Source organism: Plectropomus leopardus, chromosome 21 (genome assembly GCF_008729295.1).
Source record: "Plectropomus leopardus isolate mb chromosome 21, YSFRI_Pleo_2.0, whole genome shotgun sequence".
In the NCBI taxonomy this organism is placed as follows: Eukaryota; Metazoa; Chordata; class Actinopteri; order Perciformes; family Serranidae; genus Plectropomus; species Plectropomus leopardus.
Genome location: NC_056483.1, coordinates 25,595,341 through 25,612,005, shown reverse-complemented (window position 1 = coordinate 25,612,005; position 16,665 = coordinate 25,595,341). Strand labels below are relative to the sequence as shown.

Genomic DNA, 16,665 nt, shown 5'->3' with positions numbered 1-16,665 from the left:
ATATTTGACATCTGGGTCAAAACCTGGTGCAGGGACTGTGGAGCATGTGCAGAACGTCTAGGCCAAACATACAAATGAGTAAATTGACCACCAACCGCAATATCTAGGTGTGTTAGTCCAACTTCGAGAAATTTGACTTAGGTCGAACAGGTTTACATGTATTTTAAAAGTCCAGTTTTAGTCGGGCTAACACAATAATTCGACTTTTTTTCATCTTTAAACATACTGACTGATACAGGCGGACTTAATGAGCTTCCATTCACAGGTTTGTTGGTCTCATAGGTAGCATAATTTCCCTGGTAATAAAAAAGGGAGTGGGCTAATTTCAGAACAGAGTTTGTGAAGGCCTACATCTAACTGTGAATTAAATAGATTTCCTTCCAAAAAATGCAATGTAATTAATCAAGGGGATAATAACAACTGACATTGTCAAGAGGGAATTGGGCTGTCACTGCAAAATTAGGAGTGGTGTGTCAAGGGGTGTTAATTATTGTACTAATTTTGCAAGCATTGATAGAGGAAAACATGACTGCTGCTGGTCTGTTTATTCACCTGTATGATGAATGGATCTGCACTTTTATCTAGTCAACAGACCACTCAAAACACTTTCACACTTGGAGTCACATTCACCCATTCACACACACTCATACTTTGGTGGCCGAGGCTACCATACAAGGTGCCAAGGTGGTGAGTGCATGGCACAGGCTTGATGTGTGAGTTGGGAGCAATTTGGAATTCAGTATCTTGCCCATGGATACTTTGACATGTTAACTGGAAGAGCCGGGCATTGAACCGCCAACCTTCTGATTAGTGAATGACCTTCTCTACCTGAGTCTTTTGTTATTTTACTACACACAGTCACACAAAGGAAATGTATGCACATGCAGTAGTTCCGCAGTTGTCAGAATGAATGGGCAAACCAACAGTTCAGTGGTTCAGTATCCAGGTGGTGAGCAGCTCAGTACAAAACATGTGCAGCATGTTCATTTAGATAAACCCACCTGAGGAATCAGCAGACCAGGAGGCCACAAAGCCTCCTCTGGAAACACTGTGGTCAGCCAGGAAGACCACAGCAAGCTTGTTAGATCCCGACCGGATGGTTCCTGGGGAGGTGGTCCCACAAAACTGGCCAATCACAGGGGAGCCAGGTGATCCTCCTCCGTTGAAAATGGTGACAGAGTCCCAGCCACACTGGGAGTGGGGCTCCAGGTTGAAGTAGCTGAAGGTTAGCTGCAGTAAAACAATGGAGTGGAACCAATGAGTTTTTACACGGTAAATGGATACTGAGCAGTAGGTCCTAGGGTCAAACACACCTCAGCAACACATTCTCCCAACTTGTTAAATACCCCTCCAGCGTCAGTTATGGTGGACACTCAGGGACAGCGTTTATATATATATATATATATATATATACACACACACACACACCCACACGTATGTATGTCGTGTAAACTTCTGGGTTAATTCCTTGAGTTTGGGAAGATTGGTTAAAACACAGCATCCATTTTGCACCAGGCAGTGCTGCAGACTTACCCTGATAGTGTGGCCCTCTGGGGCTTCTAGCAGCCAAGCACAGCGGCTGGGGCTGGGGTAAATGTTGGGGTAGTTAGGACTGGCTAATACCCCTCCTTCACCTGTCTGCCAGCCTCCACACTCTGCAAACACACAATGATCCATGTCAGGACTGTAATGGTCACATTAGACCTGCTGAAGTAGACAGACAATAAAGCCATACTGTAGACCCTGTGCTTGTCTTACCAGAGAACGAGTACTTGGCCTTGAAGCCCAGGTCTCCCTGAGAGGCGTCAGTCTGGAAATGGACCCAAAGCTCGGGGGTAAAGACCACAATGGGAATTCTAGGGGTGGTCTGCCCACAGAACTTGGCCAACAGCTCTCCATCTGAGTCACCTGAGTGAGGGGGGGGAAACGTTTAACAAATAAAAACATAAGGATAGATACAATCCATCCATCTCATTCCTACACCTGCCTTCCTATGCTCAGGGGTGACTGGCTTCATGCCATCAATCATATAAAAACCTAGGTTAAGGACAACAGTTAAAAAAAATATTAAAAAAAAAACAAAAAACAATTTTGTCTCCTGTGGAGTTCTTAACTATCAGCACAGCCAGGAGAAATTCTCAAAGTTTTTCACTCCTTGTCCTAAAAGGTAAGACAAAAAATGTGTCACTCTAAGAATTATTATATTAACAGCTATGAGTAATTTCCTACTCTGTGAATCTTGGGCATTTAACAAATAATTAGATTTTGACTTCTATGGTGAAAAGTCCACACATAGAGAAATTACCACATATTCAATTTTATTTTACAAAATGTAAATAACGTGGGCTTAAAACATAATGAAAAACATAGTGCACAAATTAAGTGCAATTAGTTAAAACCAGGGGTGTTTCTAGGATTTGAGGACATTAGGGGCCTAGCCTGGACCTCTGTAGAAAAAAAAAGTTAAAAATGTTAAAAGAAAACATGTCATTGGTTTGGAAGGCATGTTTTCTTAGTTACTGTTCTCAAAAACAAAACAAACATACAAAAAACAACATCTTTTTCAACATTAGGAGACCGCACATCAGAATAAACAGTCTGGGCTAGAAATTTACTGTACTTTCAAATAAAGTGTGTTTTTCACTTGAGATGGTTACAAGTCCACATGTGCTTTGTGGACTTGGAGAAGGCATGCTACCGTGTCCCCGGGGAGTCCTGTGGGGGGTATTCCGGAAATATGGGGTATTGGACCCACTGATACGGGCTGTCCATTCCCTGTATGACCGGTGCCAGAGCTTGGTCCGCATTACCGGCAGTAAATCAGGCTCGTTTCCGGTGAGGGTTGGACTCCGCCAGGGCTGCCCTTTGTCACCGATTCTGTTCATAACTTTTATGGACAGAATTTCTAGGCACAGCCAGGGTGTTGAGGGGTTCCGGTATGGTGACCTCAGTATTGGGTCACTGAGGTGGCTTGGGCATCTAATTAGGATGCCTCCCAGACGACCTCCCTGGGGAGGTGTTCAGGGCATGTCCCACCGGTAGGAGACCCTGCAGAAGACCCAGGACACACTGGAGAGACTATGTCTCTCAGCTGGCCTGGGATCGCCTTCGGATCCTCCGGGAAGAGCTGGATGAAGTGGTCGGGGAGAGGGAAGTCTGAGCTTCCCTGCTTAGGCTGCTGCCCCCACGACCCAATTCCGGATAAGTGGAAGAAAATGGATGGATGGAAGGATGGATGGTTACAAGTCACTTGTGGTTAATTCAGACCCACTTTTGGACTACGACCCACCAGAGTGGAAGCACTGCTTCAAAGGTCTCAGGTGTGTCTACAGACTTTATGTTCTGGGCAGCATAAATGTGCAGAAAACTTCATGGCAAAACTTTAGATTTTGATATTGCCTGTAAACACATGCAAATTTATCAGGACGGTTGAGCTAAACTAAAGGTTCAAGGGTTACTGAATCTTTGTTCTGTGGGGATTAACAATCTGCATAATAAGTAAATGATTAACATAAAGGATCTGTCCACTCATCACTTGTAACCCAAGCTGAGCTTTTCACACTCTGATGATTGCCAAGAGGCTGGTAAGTGAACTCCCAGCATCAAACCCCCTCTCTGAGGACTATGGCTAACACTGAAAGCAATGCAGTAACACTTCTCTTGTAGTCAATGATTCTAACAACCTGTCAGAATGTGAAATGTATTTGCAGTGATGTTGTGTGGCACTAACCTAAGCGAAACTGGAGATAGTCAGACTCGCAGGTTGGGTGGTTCTGCAGGTGCAGGTCTTCTATCAGCACCACAATAGAGGAATTGACGTGCTGCGGGTTCTGGATCAGCCACTCACAGTTGAGGTTGCTGCTGTAGTTTGACATGAGGTACCCGGGGGAGGTGAAGTTCCCGCCCGCTGGGTTGTTCAGGACACCGCCACACTCTGTCAAAAGGCATCATCAATGTAGAAATGTTCTCTGTGCACACAAGATGACCATTAGATTCATGACACATTGCACTGGCAGATTTTGTTCTTTCCACCACGTTAGGGAATTTTAATCTTCTAAATTGATAGCCATGTGCATGCTATTAGCATACTGCCACGCCCTGAATTTCAGAAGAAAATATTGATGAATCCCAGATTCATGCATAAAACAGTTTAAACACAGATCTGTGCCTTGACAGTGTTTGTGAGTGAGCGCCAGTAAGAGGCACAGACACACTCACAACATGTAGACACCACAGATAAAGGTGGCAAGGTTGGCAACAGATTGTATTTAGACTGAAAAAACGTTGACACTGATTTTCCCTCAATATGGGAACACAAAGCATCATGAGACTTAAACACACAAAAGTCAAGGTACGAGTCTTTTTTTTAAAGATCTGGACACAATTTTAGCTGAAAACACTAAAACTAACTAACCCTATCAAAAGAGTGTGAAAAAGTAACACTTTGACATTATGTCCAAGATGCCTATGTATTGTACAGCAGTGATATCCACTGCTGAGCAGCCAGGAATGGGGCATCCCTTCTGTAATAATACATCCTGGCCTGAGAGGTGACAGTGAGCCATTATAGAGTGTGCTGCAGGAGAGGATGAAGAAGTTGAGCTGGCCGGAGCAAAGACTCGATGGATGCAGCGCAGAAGTGACAGTCTCTGTTAATTAGAAACAACGATGGCAGAAGCTTCAGAAAAGCACCTTTATCTCTGTCACAAGCAGCTCCCGGAAAGAAGCAACATTCCCCAGCAAAGAAAAGAAACGATGTAGGAAGAAGCAAAAGTTGAGTAAATATTGTTGTAGCTTTCCAATGCTGGAGACAGCTGTAAAAACATGTGGTTTGATGCTGAATTTGTAATGTTTCTTTAGACTGGTAAGTCACATCTAATGTTGACTATTTACTGAAACATATCTAATGACAACACAGACTGTAGGCTTACAGTTCAAGATTAACTTTTCAGATGATGATGATGTGACTGTTTTCTTGTTACTGTGGCATTGCTAAAGCTGAGCTAAGTTATAAAGTAAACTATACACAAATATGAAGATTATAAGACAGCAGCGTGATTTTGAGCGAATTGACTGAATTACAAATAGATAATTTAAAGAGTGAAATACCCTTTCCTGTTATTCTGAGTTTAAGTAACAGAAAGACAGGGAAGAGGTTAATACATCACATACCAATCCCAAAGACTTCTTAAATAGTGACTTCATTGAGGTCATGGTCAAGAAAGGCAAGGAATTGTGAGAACTAGCAACATTAAAGAGGAACTAACCCCCTCACTTTTGGCTTGAGTGCCTCCTCCCTGGAGAGTGACAAAGTCTCACAAATGGGTGGGGCTGGGAGGGAGAAAAATACTCCAGTCACCTAGTTGTGCCATCTCTCAATCCACAGCACATCCCTGACACCCCCACACCCACACACAAAGTATTCAGTTGGTGAGAGGGTGGTGACAGGGCGGTGACAGGTGATTCGGTTGGTGATGAAAGCAGCTTCTGCTACCAGGATTAGCTGATTGCAATAGCAGGTTTCAATCTTTAGAGGACAGTCACTAATACTTTTACTTTTGATACTTTTTCATTTTAATACTTTCACTCAAATGTTGGACCTGTCTCTATCCACAATGTTACTAAATACACACAAATATTGCTTTTAATTAAGTTGCATGTTGTGTAAGGTATCTCACCTGCAGGCTCTTCAGAGGAGTAAGTTGCTGTGAAGCCCCCATTGGACACAGAAGCATCAGTGACAAACACCACAGTCATGGTGTTGCCAGAGGAGCGTACCTGTGTGCCGGTTGGTACTGTACCACAGAATTTCTGCAGGCGAGGGGCATCGACTGCCACGCCATTAAGGATCTACAACACACAGAGGTTTTCAGGGAGACATGGCGGCACAGGGCCTGAAGCAAGGTAACAGCATTCTCAGGATGAGGTCTTTAGTGTTCTGAGTGTGGGCTCAATCAAATACAATCATACAGAAGCATGAGTTGCATTTATAAGTTTAACAGCAATTACAAACAGCCACAATAAAGTAAGACACCATCTAACCATGTTCACAGTTTGCCTTTCGAGGTTAGAGATCTGCTGTTGACTTCTCTGACACCACTCGACACATGTCAGGTGAAGGGAATATATTTGGGGTGTGACAAGCATGAAATAAACCCCTGCAAAAAAACACTACTTCTACAAAAGAAATCATGTTCTTACAACTACTCTGTGGTTAACATGCCAAACTGGAAAAAATAAAGGGATGAAACTATCTGCAAAAAAGAACACACCTCTACATAGTCAAATACACAGGAAGTGCCGGAATCTTCCAGCCGCAGGTCATTGATGGTGAGTGTGACCCGGCGGCCCGGTGACATCACCAACTCCCAACGACACAGCCGGCTGTGTGGGTACAGGTTGGGGTAATTGGGGGAGGAGATGGTTCCTGAGGGGGTGTTCAGCTCTCCTCCACAGACTGCCGCAGGAGGAGAGGAAAAGTCAAACAAAGAGAGATTTTCAACAGGAGAAATAACATTTTATGTGAAAATTATTTATTTATGTCTGCCAGCATAAATCAGTTATACAAAAAATTATGTATGAAGAGCAATGTATGTATGTAGAACCAATAGGGGTGCAAAATTCTGGGAATTTTCAAAGTTGGAAACTTTCCATGGGAATTAACAGGAATTTATGGGAATAACCAGGAATAAACCTAGAATTTACAAAATTGAAGGTTGGCCTTTAACAGGAATTTTAAATATATTTGGAGAAAATATATTTTAGCATAATCTTGACTAAAACAACCAGATTTCATGTAAGTACACTTTATATTTATCCTATTCCTCAATCTCATGCACATTGCACACTGCTACATGCCCCCTACATGCACTGTGCATTCCTCCATCACATGCACAGATGATTTCTAGAACCCTGGACTATTGAGGCCACATCTTTGAGCCCAGAGCACAAGACTATTGCGGTCACACATTTGACCCCATGGACTACAAAGAGTGAAGTAAGTTTTGATGATATTATGGGGTTAATATATTTGATGTACAGTATTGATGTTTAACTTGCAAATATCACATGAAAATGTATTCATACAGTAAATAGCAGGCTGATAAGTTAGATGCTAAATGTAAGCTATAGCTAGCACCATTTCATTGACCATTTAAGATATCATGATGCTAGCTACCTCAAATGTGATGCTGCTTTTTCTGTACATCCATTGTAAAATATTTTGAAGACCATCCTGGTTGTTTGGCTAGGCTAACTATTTATATATCTGTTAATGCCATTGCATTAGTATTTTTACAAGCTGGTATCTTATTCTACAGAAAAATGCCACATGCGCCATCCAATGTGTGGAGGCATTTCACACAAGCTAATGTTCAAGGAAGGTCTTTGTATATGTGTAAACATTGTGAAAAGACATATGTGAAGAATGCCACAAAAATGCAGCAGCATATTTCAAAGTGCAACAAATTTCCTCAAGGCTCAAAAATGTGGCCTTAAAAGTCCAGGGTTCTAGGAATCATCTGTGCATGTGATGGAGGAAAGTACTGCGCATGTAGGGGGCGTGGCCTCAATACCCCTGCAGTAAGCAGTGTGCTATGTGAATGTGAGTGAGGAGAAGCATAGATATTCTATTCTCGAGTCTACTTGCATAAAATCTGGTTGTTTTAGTCAAGATTATGTTAAAATATATTTTCCCCAACTATATTTAAAATCCCTGTTAAGGGTCAGCCTTTTTTAATTTCCAGGTTTATTCCTGTTTATTCCCATAATGTTACGGATTTGTGCACCGTGAGCTAGAGGTGGACCCAAGACCAAAACACAGACAGGGTTTGAAAAAACAATCAAAAGGGTTTTAATGAGAGTGGATGGTGGAGGAAGGGAATGGAGGTTAGGGGAAGGGATCCGGGGAAGGGATCCAGGGATTGTGAAGGCAGAGGAGGCTGGTGAGGCTAGAGGTTATGGTGAGGCTGGTTAGTTGAAGGGCGATGGAGATCTGAGGAGGTGAGGGAGGCGAGTGAATGAGCACGAAGGTGATAGGGGCTAGGTGGCGAGGCGCTGGAGCTCAGAGAAGGTAGGCACACGGGTAAGGTGGAACAACAATCTGGCGCCGAACAGGAGTGAAGCTGAGGTATTTATTTATGCTGCAGAGGGGTGATTGCTGATGAGGAGCAGGTGAGGAAGTGTGCAGTGAGCTCCAGCACCACTGTCATGTTAAATACTAGTATTAAAGTCAACAGAACTGTAAAGATATTGTAGCGATCCTGGGGTCGCTGTTATGCTGCTCTATTCTGCATGCCGCAAGGCATGCTGGGTTATTGTTCTGGGGTTATGTTATGGGCTTATTTGAGTTAATCTGTTCTATGTTGTTAATGTAATTTACTAGTTTTGTTCCGTTCTGCCTGTCTTGTTCATTATTAGTTATATGTGTGGGGGAACCGTGAGTGGGGCGGGTTTTGGCCGCCATGGCCTCAGGTCCCCGGCCTGCGGGGTGTTGTTGAAGATTTCCTGCTTGTGAGCCTTTTCAAAATAAAAGCCCTCGCAGATGAGAGAAGTTCTCTGTCTTAATTCCTGTTTAAAGTCACTGCTCGCCACAATATCATATTTTATGAATAAGCTAAAAGTGTTGTTAGCTTTGGTTAGCCACTGTGCATGTGAGGAGGGTTCCCTCTGCAGAGGAAGGCCTCATCTGTAGTTTCCCCTCAAGGTGTGGTCTGGCAAACCAATGGCATTCTGACTGCAATGTGCTCTGTGTACATTTACAGCTGCATTAACATGTCAGTCAGTAAGTTCCCATGCACATATAAGTGAAGCTATGGTTATAGCTCCATCAGGTCACTTAACTGGACAACTGTCTGTGTCCCAGTATACAAGAGAATCCATTTATGTATGGAGGTATGTCCGACTCCACCACTGTAGGTGGCGATATGCCCCCTTTCAGCTAGTTGCTATTAAACCTTCTTCCAGTTGACCTATTACATTACTTACAAAACAAGTCAGCAATCAGCAAACAGGTTGCATGTCAAACTGTGAAAATATGGTTAACTTTTTGGTAATCTTATTTTGTTTTCATCGCTTCTTCTTCTTATGTTTTTCCCGGCTTTCTTCTATAAATGTATGCTGTTCAACTTTGGGTCAAAGCCTGGTGCGTGGACCTGGGAGCATGTGCAGAATGCCTAGGCCAGTTCAGGTTCCAGTTGAGACATATACATGACAGAGTAAATTAACCCCCAACTGTTTTTATCTAGGCCTGCAGCAGGACTAACATGTTTATATGTATTTTAGGTCCAGTTTTAATCAAACTAACACAATAATTAGACTTTTTCTAACATCGTATAAACATACAGAGTGTTCACATGTTAATACCAAGTTCTGATTTCCCAGATGGTGTGAGTTATAACTGTTCACTTAAAAATAAGTGAAATGGGAACTCCGAAAAAATTCTGACCTGGAGTAATGTTCAAGTGATGTTCAGGGAGCTACACTACATTACAGAAGTTAAAAGCTGCTATGATCATATATAGTCAAACTTCATAGGAGCTGCGTTTTTTTTAAATTTTAAAAAATGAATCATTGTTCCTTAACTGTTGAAACTCATGCATCCATTCATTCATTTCCATTTGCTTATCTGGCACCAGGTCACGGGAGGCAGCAGGCTGAGCAAAGTACTCCAGACCTCCCTCTCCTCAGAAACCCTTGCCAGCTCCCCCTGGGGGGAGCCAGGCCAGATGAGATATATAATCCCTCCCACATGTTTTGGGTCTGCCCTGAGGCATTCTAGCAGTTGGACATGCCCACAACACTTCTAACAGGAGGCACCCAGGAAGCATCCTGATCAGATGCCTGAACCACCTCAACTGACCTCTTTCGACATGAGGGAGCCACGGCTCTACTCCAAGCTCCCTCTGGATGTCTGAGTTCCTGACCCTATCTCTAAGGCTGAGCCCAGACACCCTCCACAGAAAACTCATTTCAACCATTGGTATCATTTGTTTGGTCACCACCCTAAATTCATGACCCTACGTAACCATTGGCCTCTTAGAAGTTCTGGCAAACTGTTGGGAAAGCAGGGCTAGTCTCAGGCTGTGTTCAGCAGGGGAGGATAGCTGCTGACCTAGACTGTGGATATTGTTGAGCAATGGAAAGAAAACATTTTCTTATTTAGATTGCTGTAGGAGATGTTGATGTATCAAAGAATGTGGATGGTTTTTAAAATTGAACTAACCCTCACTGAGAGATGGTAATGAGTTTCAGCGGAAACATGAGCTCTCTGTTACCACCATCTCTGTTGGTAATATCCTGCATATGTAAATATCATGTGAATGTCATGTAGCCTGTGATGGTGCAACAAACAATCCCTTGCCAATCATCTTGAAAATGAGCCTACCTTCAGTGCTGGCTTCAAACGTCAGACTGAAGCCAGCTGCATTGCCGCTGGTGTCACTGACAAACCTGATGTAGGCAAAACTGTCAGAGGTGTCCATTGGGGCTGGAAGGTTACTGCCGCAGTGTCGGCCCAGGAGGCGCCCTGCGACCACAGGACAACACAGAAAATATATCTGATCATGGCTCTTTGACTTGTATGACAAAGGGAAGTGAACCCCGGTGGCTCACTACATCCGTGTAGTGTTTTTCTCTGGATCATGTTTACTCACCATAAACAGCTAATGCATCAATCAACACTGATACAAGCAAGCTAACAACACACACAGATTTGTAATTGAAACATTCTCAACTTTTGCAGATGTGTTATTGTAAATCAACTGAAAAACTGCTTATTTTTTAACTAATTCTATAACCTGGTGATGGCTCTGAAGACACAGACAGGGGACCTGAAAGGATCCTGATGTTTCCTTACCTGAGGCATTGTACTCTCTGACCTCTACATAGTCAGCGGAGCATGCACCAGAGGACTGCAGGTTGAAGGCTCCATAGCTGAGGGTCAGGTAGTGCCCTGTGGGCCCCTCCAGGTACCACTCACAGTTGGAACTGTCGGGATAGTTGGATCCTGGGAAGCCGGGGCTGCGGATGGTGCCACTCTGACCTATGTAGGTTCCTCCACATGTTGCTGTGAGGGAATACGGATGTTAAATGAGAGTAGGGCCAATTGCTGATACTACAGTAAGTCATTTTTTACTGCATTTTTATCCAGGCTGTCTCCACAAACTGTTAATTTTTCTATGATAGGTATTACACCCAAATTTGTACATATTCCAAGTATTTTAAAAGGCTGTGATCATATGATCAATGCTTTGATGGGAGTAAACACAGACGAAGTCCAGAGCATGGAGTCCTTGTATGGAGGTGTCCTCAACATGTTTCTTCTCCCACACTTTACTTACCTGAACCTAACCTCCATAAGTTTGCAGTAATTATGTAACTGTACATTAAGGACATGATGTCATTTGTGAGTTGCTAATTCATAGGATATCGAGTGCATTTTCATAGGATATCATACGAGCAGTTCTGTGAGCATATGTTGCTCTATCACAATGTTCAGAATTTATTGGTAGTGGTTGCAAAACATAAACTTCTACTGTGTATCAAAAAAACTACGAGCCTATTCTCCAAAGTTTTAAATACAAATGTCAAAAACTCTTGCAGTGCTTTCAGTGTTAGATCCCTACGCCAAAAGCCATCTTTTGCATCCATTTGAAATATCCCTAGATTACATCAGCTGAGAATGCGGCCAGACAGAACCGGTGGACGATTAGATGGCACTTGCTGTGGCAGCTCGATACTCCGCTGGATGGCATCAGGTTGACACACTGGAGCGCAAGGGACTCTATACAGCAGGTGGGAGTGGTGGTGGACATATCTAACAAACCCTATGGGATCATGTGGGAGTCTAGTTTTCACTCCCCATCTGAATGTGTTATTTTTTTCTCTACAGCTTACCATATGCCTTTTTTCCCTAAATCCTACCATCTGTACCCTGGTTTCCTAATCCTAAGGATGTGCTTTTTTGACATCCCAGCATCAGTAGCAGCATCCTGGAATGCCAACAGCAGATGCAGAAGGATACCTAAAGAATAATATGTAGACACAAAAGTCCACTAACAAAGCAGCAATATGTGACAACTTCAGATGAGAATGTGTTGGAACTACAGTGGCTGATGCAAAAGGGCAAAAACATGAACATCCCTATCTAGAACCAGTGTTTGGTTTGTCTGTTCTGGGCTTCTGTAGGAATAACATGGCAGATTCTGAGGACCCACTATGCATGTAGATAAAAACTTCTTAATCTAAGGTAACAAAAACACAACAACTTGTTTTCTGGTGATGATAAACAAATGAAAACTTGGTTATAAATATTATAAGCCATTTCTACTGTTTCTCCTGTGTTAGATTTGAAAAGTTTCCTCTTTTGAGAAAGAAAGAAATGGTGGGCGCTCACACTGGGTGCTCTGAGAATTGAGTGGCTTGAAGTGTATGTGTTTTTGTACTTCTACAGATTATACATTGTAATTGTTTGGTCCTAGTCAACTAAATCACAATTAGAACAGATTCAAAACTATAAATTGCCTCAAATTTGAAAAAATATCCCTGTAGGTATTCTTGAGATATTAAGTTAACAAGAATGGGCCGGATGAACAGATCGGGCCACGGCTATCTAATGTAAGAGGGCATAAAAACGTGTGTGGTTTTCCTACCTATGGAGTACTTTGCCTTGAAGCCTTTGTGCGTGACGCTGGTGTCAGTGCGGAACCTGAGTAGCATGGAGGAGCCCGTTGAATGTTGGGTAGATGGTCGGGTGTTGCCACAGAGGCGGGCAATTAAGTCAGCATTGGAAGTTGAGCCATCACGCACCTCCAAGTAGTCATAGCGACAGCTGAGGAATGCAGGAATAAATCTCTGAAAACAGGTCTTGTGGAGGTCATGATTCCCAAAGTGTTACTTCAAGATGACGGAATGTGAAAAAAAAAAAAATAAAAATCACTATGACCATTGTTTGTTAACTTCTTAATAACAGATTGCCTTCATGAAAGTTCTGGTTTAAGAGCTTCCTCCAACAATGCCTGGCAAGAACTTTCAATGTGTCACATGAATTACGTTGCAGTTTATTTGCTGGAACACAAGTTGGGCTAATATCCAAATGATGACTGTTGTCATTTTAAGGTTGACCAGTACAAATGAATTTCACTGCATCTATCACTAAATCATGGCATGGAACACTTCAGTTTTCAAATACTGTACACAAACAACCAACGACACTAAACATACATTTAAGTATTTTGCTGATATAAAGATGGCCCTCACGTAAAAATTGTCTGTTTCAGCAGTAGAGAGACACAAATACTTTTCGGTGCTACATGACCATAGAAAACAGAGAAAAATCATGTTTTTGCGTAAGAGGTGGAAAACCTACACGTAACAGAATGCAATGCGCCTGCTGGTGACGTTATATGGAACGGTCTATATAAAACAACTGTGGCCATCTGGAACGCATATAATGGTTATATGGTAATCTAAAACATGTTTCTGAAAACACTGGAGGCGAGACATAGACAACTCTGTAACAGAATCTTGGTTTGTATTTGATCAACATTGCTTAATTTAACTTTTTGATCTCTGTTTTTTTTACCACTATTGTTTGGCTGGACCGCAGAATGCGGGCAGCCAGAGAGATGGGGTTGTCCATGAATGAGTGAGTGAGTGAATAGAGTTGGCACCATTGTTCAGTGTGACTGAGGATGCAACATTGCTGTTTCCCCATTGGCCGTTGTTCCTTCAAATGTAATGGGCGCAGAAACGGTGGACATGCAGACAGATGCTGACGGTCCTGTATTACTGTAGTTATTCCTTATTCTCTGTAAGCAGTGTAACATGGCAGTGTGGTGGAAATAGCAAGATAGACAGCCAACTAGTTATCCACGGTCATTGTGCCAGTTTTGGAGGGAGGAGAGATAGGATCACCTCATCAGTTTGTTTGAGGAACAGCCATTTCCGTAAAACAGGTGCCCCACAGTTATTTTAATTTATTAACTCATATGTGTTACATTGTCAGAATGATTGGTGCTGCCGTTTTAAAGACAAGAAGAAAATCGGGAAACTGAAGAGAATATGTCACAGTGTTGGACCAGGTGCCGCTGCCAAGACAGAATTCTCCGTTTGTTAATCAGCAGTGATAAGACAATTCACAAACTCTTGGTATCAGCAAAGCTTTTTTGTGTTAGTTTCAGGCTCAGTCAGACTTTGGATGAAAGTAGGCTATTTAGAGTGCATTACTCCGTGTCTCATCCAGCCGCTGGCACTGAGCTGTTATTATTATTATCAGGCGCAGGCGCAGTAATTTGGGTGCCTGAGGCCTTATTTTGCCTGATTTTCAACCTTTCTCTTAACTTAATATGAGATGTCCCTTAAATATCACTTTCGTGTACTCAGAGTTGGTAAATAAGTTCCTGAGGGAAAAGGGTTGGGAACCACTGTACACGGCCCAGCCATTTTCAAGGTTTAAACCTAGTCTTGTTACTATTCAGGTAGCAGTTTGGAGTCAACATCCCATTCACAAACTCTCGCCAAACGGGGCATTAAAATACATTCATGAAAACTTTTTAGGTGAGAAATAGACAGTGCAGCAACATAATCTTGATTTATGTTTGATCAGCACCGCCTAGTTTTACTGTTCGTTAGGATTTCAGTCGTAAATGTAAATGTAATAAGCAAAGCACACGCTGAGGAGGGAGGAGCAGGTGTACCTGGTTGTGGGCTCAATGTAGAATTCATCCTCAAAGTCAATCTGGACAGCTTCTCCATTGGGCACAGTGATGACCCAGATGCAGTCGATGTTCTGGGGGTAGTTCTGAGGATAGTTTGGTGAAGTGATATACCCTGGAGGATCATTATCATTCAGCTCGATGAAGCTTCCACATGCTGCAGGAACACACAGATCATAACTATATTCATTTGATTCCGTAACCTCAGGTGCCTGATAGCAAATATATCAATTCATGAAGGCAATTAAATTACAACAGTGTATTTATTCAACCAGCAGAATTTTTGTGTATAATTTTAGTTTCACAGAGGTAGACAAATGAAAGTTCATTATAAAATTATACACAGCTTTCTCTTCCCACTGAAACCCTACCCTCCAAACCCCCCCTCTAGCCCATTGCGCCAGTAAATACATAGAGACAGATTGTTATAGATTCTACTATGACAGAGACACCAGAAACAAGTTTTACCCTGACTGTGAGCTTCAAAGGTCAGCTTGAAGCCGCTGGCCTCATTGCTGGCATCAGATATGAAGCGGATGAAGAGGTGGTTGTCAGTAGTCTGGAGGACAGATGGTGGACTAGAACCACAGAGACGAGCCCCCAGTGGTGGAGATGAACCATCGGGACCATTCCTGAGCTGTGGAGACAGCAGACAGTAAACAATGACCGGCTGATGAAATAAAGACGCAGTTGAGCATTAATGGTGGATCCAGAGAGAGGTCAAACCTAGATATGAGAGCACCACTGCAAGTTGCTTATATGTGGCATTCTTGTTCTCACTGTATTAGTGATTGACACTCTGCTTTGTTGATTTTATAAATAGGCCAATTTATCTTCGCTAATAATGTGTTGGATTTATGTTAATGTGCCCTGTCAGACATATGACACTTTTTGAAGAATAAATAAATTAAACTAATCAACCCATAAAACTCACTGTTTGAAGTAAGTCTGAGGACCCTGATTGGTTGTTAACCCTTTGAAACCTATATGAGCATCAGTTTTCTTGTGCTGCATTTAGAAACCTTTCATAAGTATTAAACCCTTGTTGAAGCTCCAAAGTTCTAGAGGCTACCTTGTGTTAGTTTCTGTTGTAGAAGCACTTTGGATGGGATTATTTTAAATGACAGAATACAACTTGTACAATACAAGAACCCTCTGTGTTATGATCTATAAATGCCTGCCTTCAAGTGATGATGTGCATACTGTATGTGGCCGCATGACCGCCATGGGACTTTAGGAACTCTCCTCAACACACATTATTCTACCTAAACTATTCTTATGTGACGTCAGTGCATGCCAATGAGCTGAAGACACCTGTAGGGTATTCCAGAAAGCAGGTTATGTAAACACTGAGTATGTTAACCCTGAGATGAGGGAAACTCGTGTTATCCATTCCAGAAAGAGGGTCAAACTCTGAGTCAATCACCATGGTAACTGACTCTGTGAACACAACCTGCTCGCTGGCAGGTTTTCTAGAAGAAACACTGAGTTTCTACCTTGTCTGTATTTTTGCAATTTGATCGATATCGAAGCAGAATATGCAGTGCCTTACGTCGGGAGAGGATTTTCAGACCTTGATTGGATGTGCTCTCATTCCTCAATGTATATTTGTTATAATGGAACAGTTTTTCATTACACTCAATCATTCATCTTAAAAACATTCTTTGGCTGTACATATCCTATCTCACACACCGCCTTTCTGTTGGCTGAGTAAAACTCAAATGTTAGTTTTTTTACAATTAGTATTTTATTGAATATTTACACAAGACCAGGGTTTTAGTCTACAAATCAATGACTCCAGTATGGATAAAATAAATAAAAAATAAAATATAAAATATTTGATTAATATATTAAAAACAATAAAATATAACACAACTCCAATAATAAATTTAATTTAAAAAGCATCCAAAAAGCTAAAATATAACACATCATAATAATTCTCAGTCCCATG

At 42.2% G+C, this 16,665-nt stretch overlaps 1 protein-coding gene across 1 annotated transcript in view; it reads right to left on the bottom strand.

The window, feature by feature from the left end:
• Positions 1-16,665, bottom strand: part of cubn (cubilin (intrinsic factor-cobalamin receptor)) — a 110,103-nt gene that overhangs the window by 20,065 nt on the left and 73,373 nt on the right. The window contains 11 exon segments of the mRNA XM_042510417.1: positions 1,002-1,230; positions 1,534-1,655; positions 1,759-1,908; positions 3,731-3,934; positions 5,679-5,850; positions 6,273-6,457; positions 10,385-10,525; positions 10,856-11,065; positions 12,651-12,829; positions 14,697-14,871; positions 15,183-15,351. Of these exon segments, the coding sequence (XP_042366351.1) occupies positions 1,002-1,230; positions 1,534-1,655; positions 1,759-1,908; positions 3,731-3,934; positions 5,679-5,850; positions 6,273-6,457; positions 10,385-10,525; positions 10,856-11,065; positions 12,651-12,829; positions 14,697-14,871; positions 15,183-15,351 (1,936 nt within the window).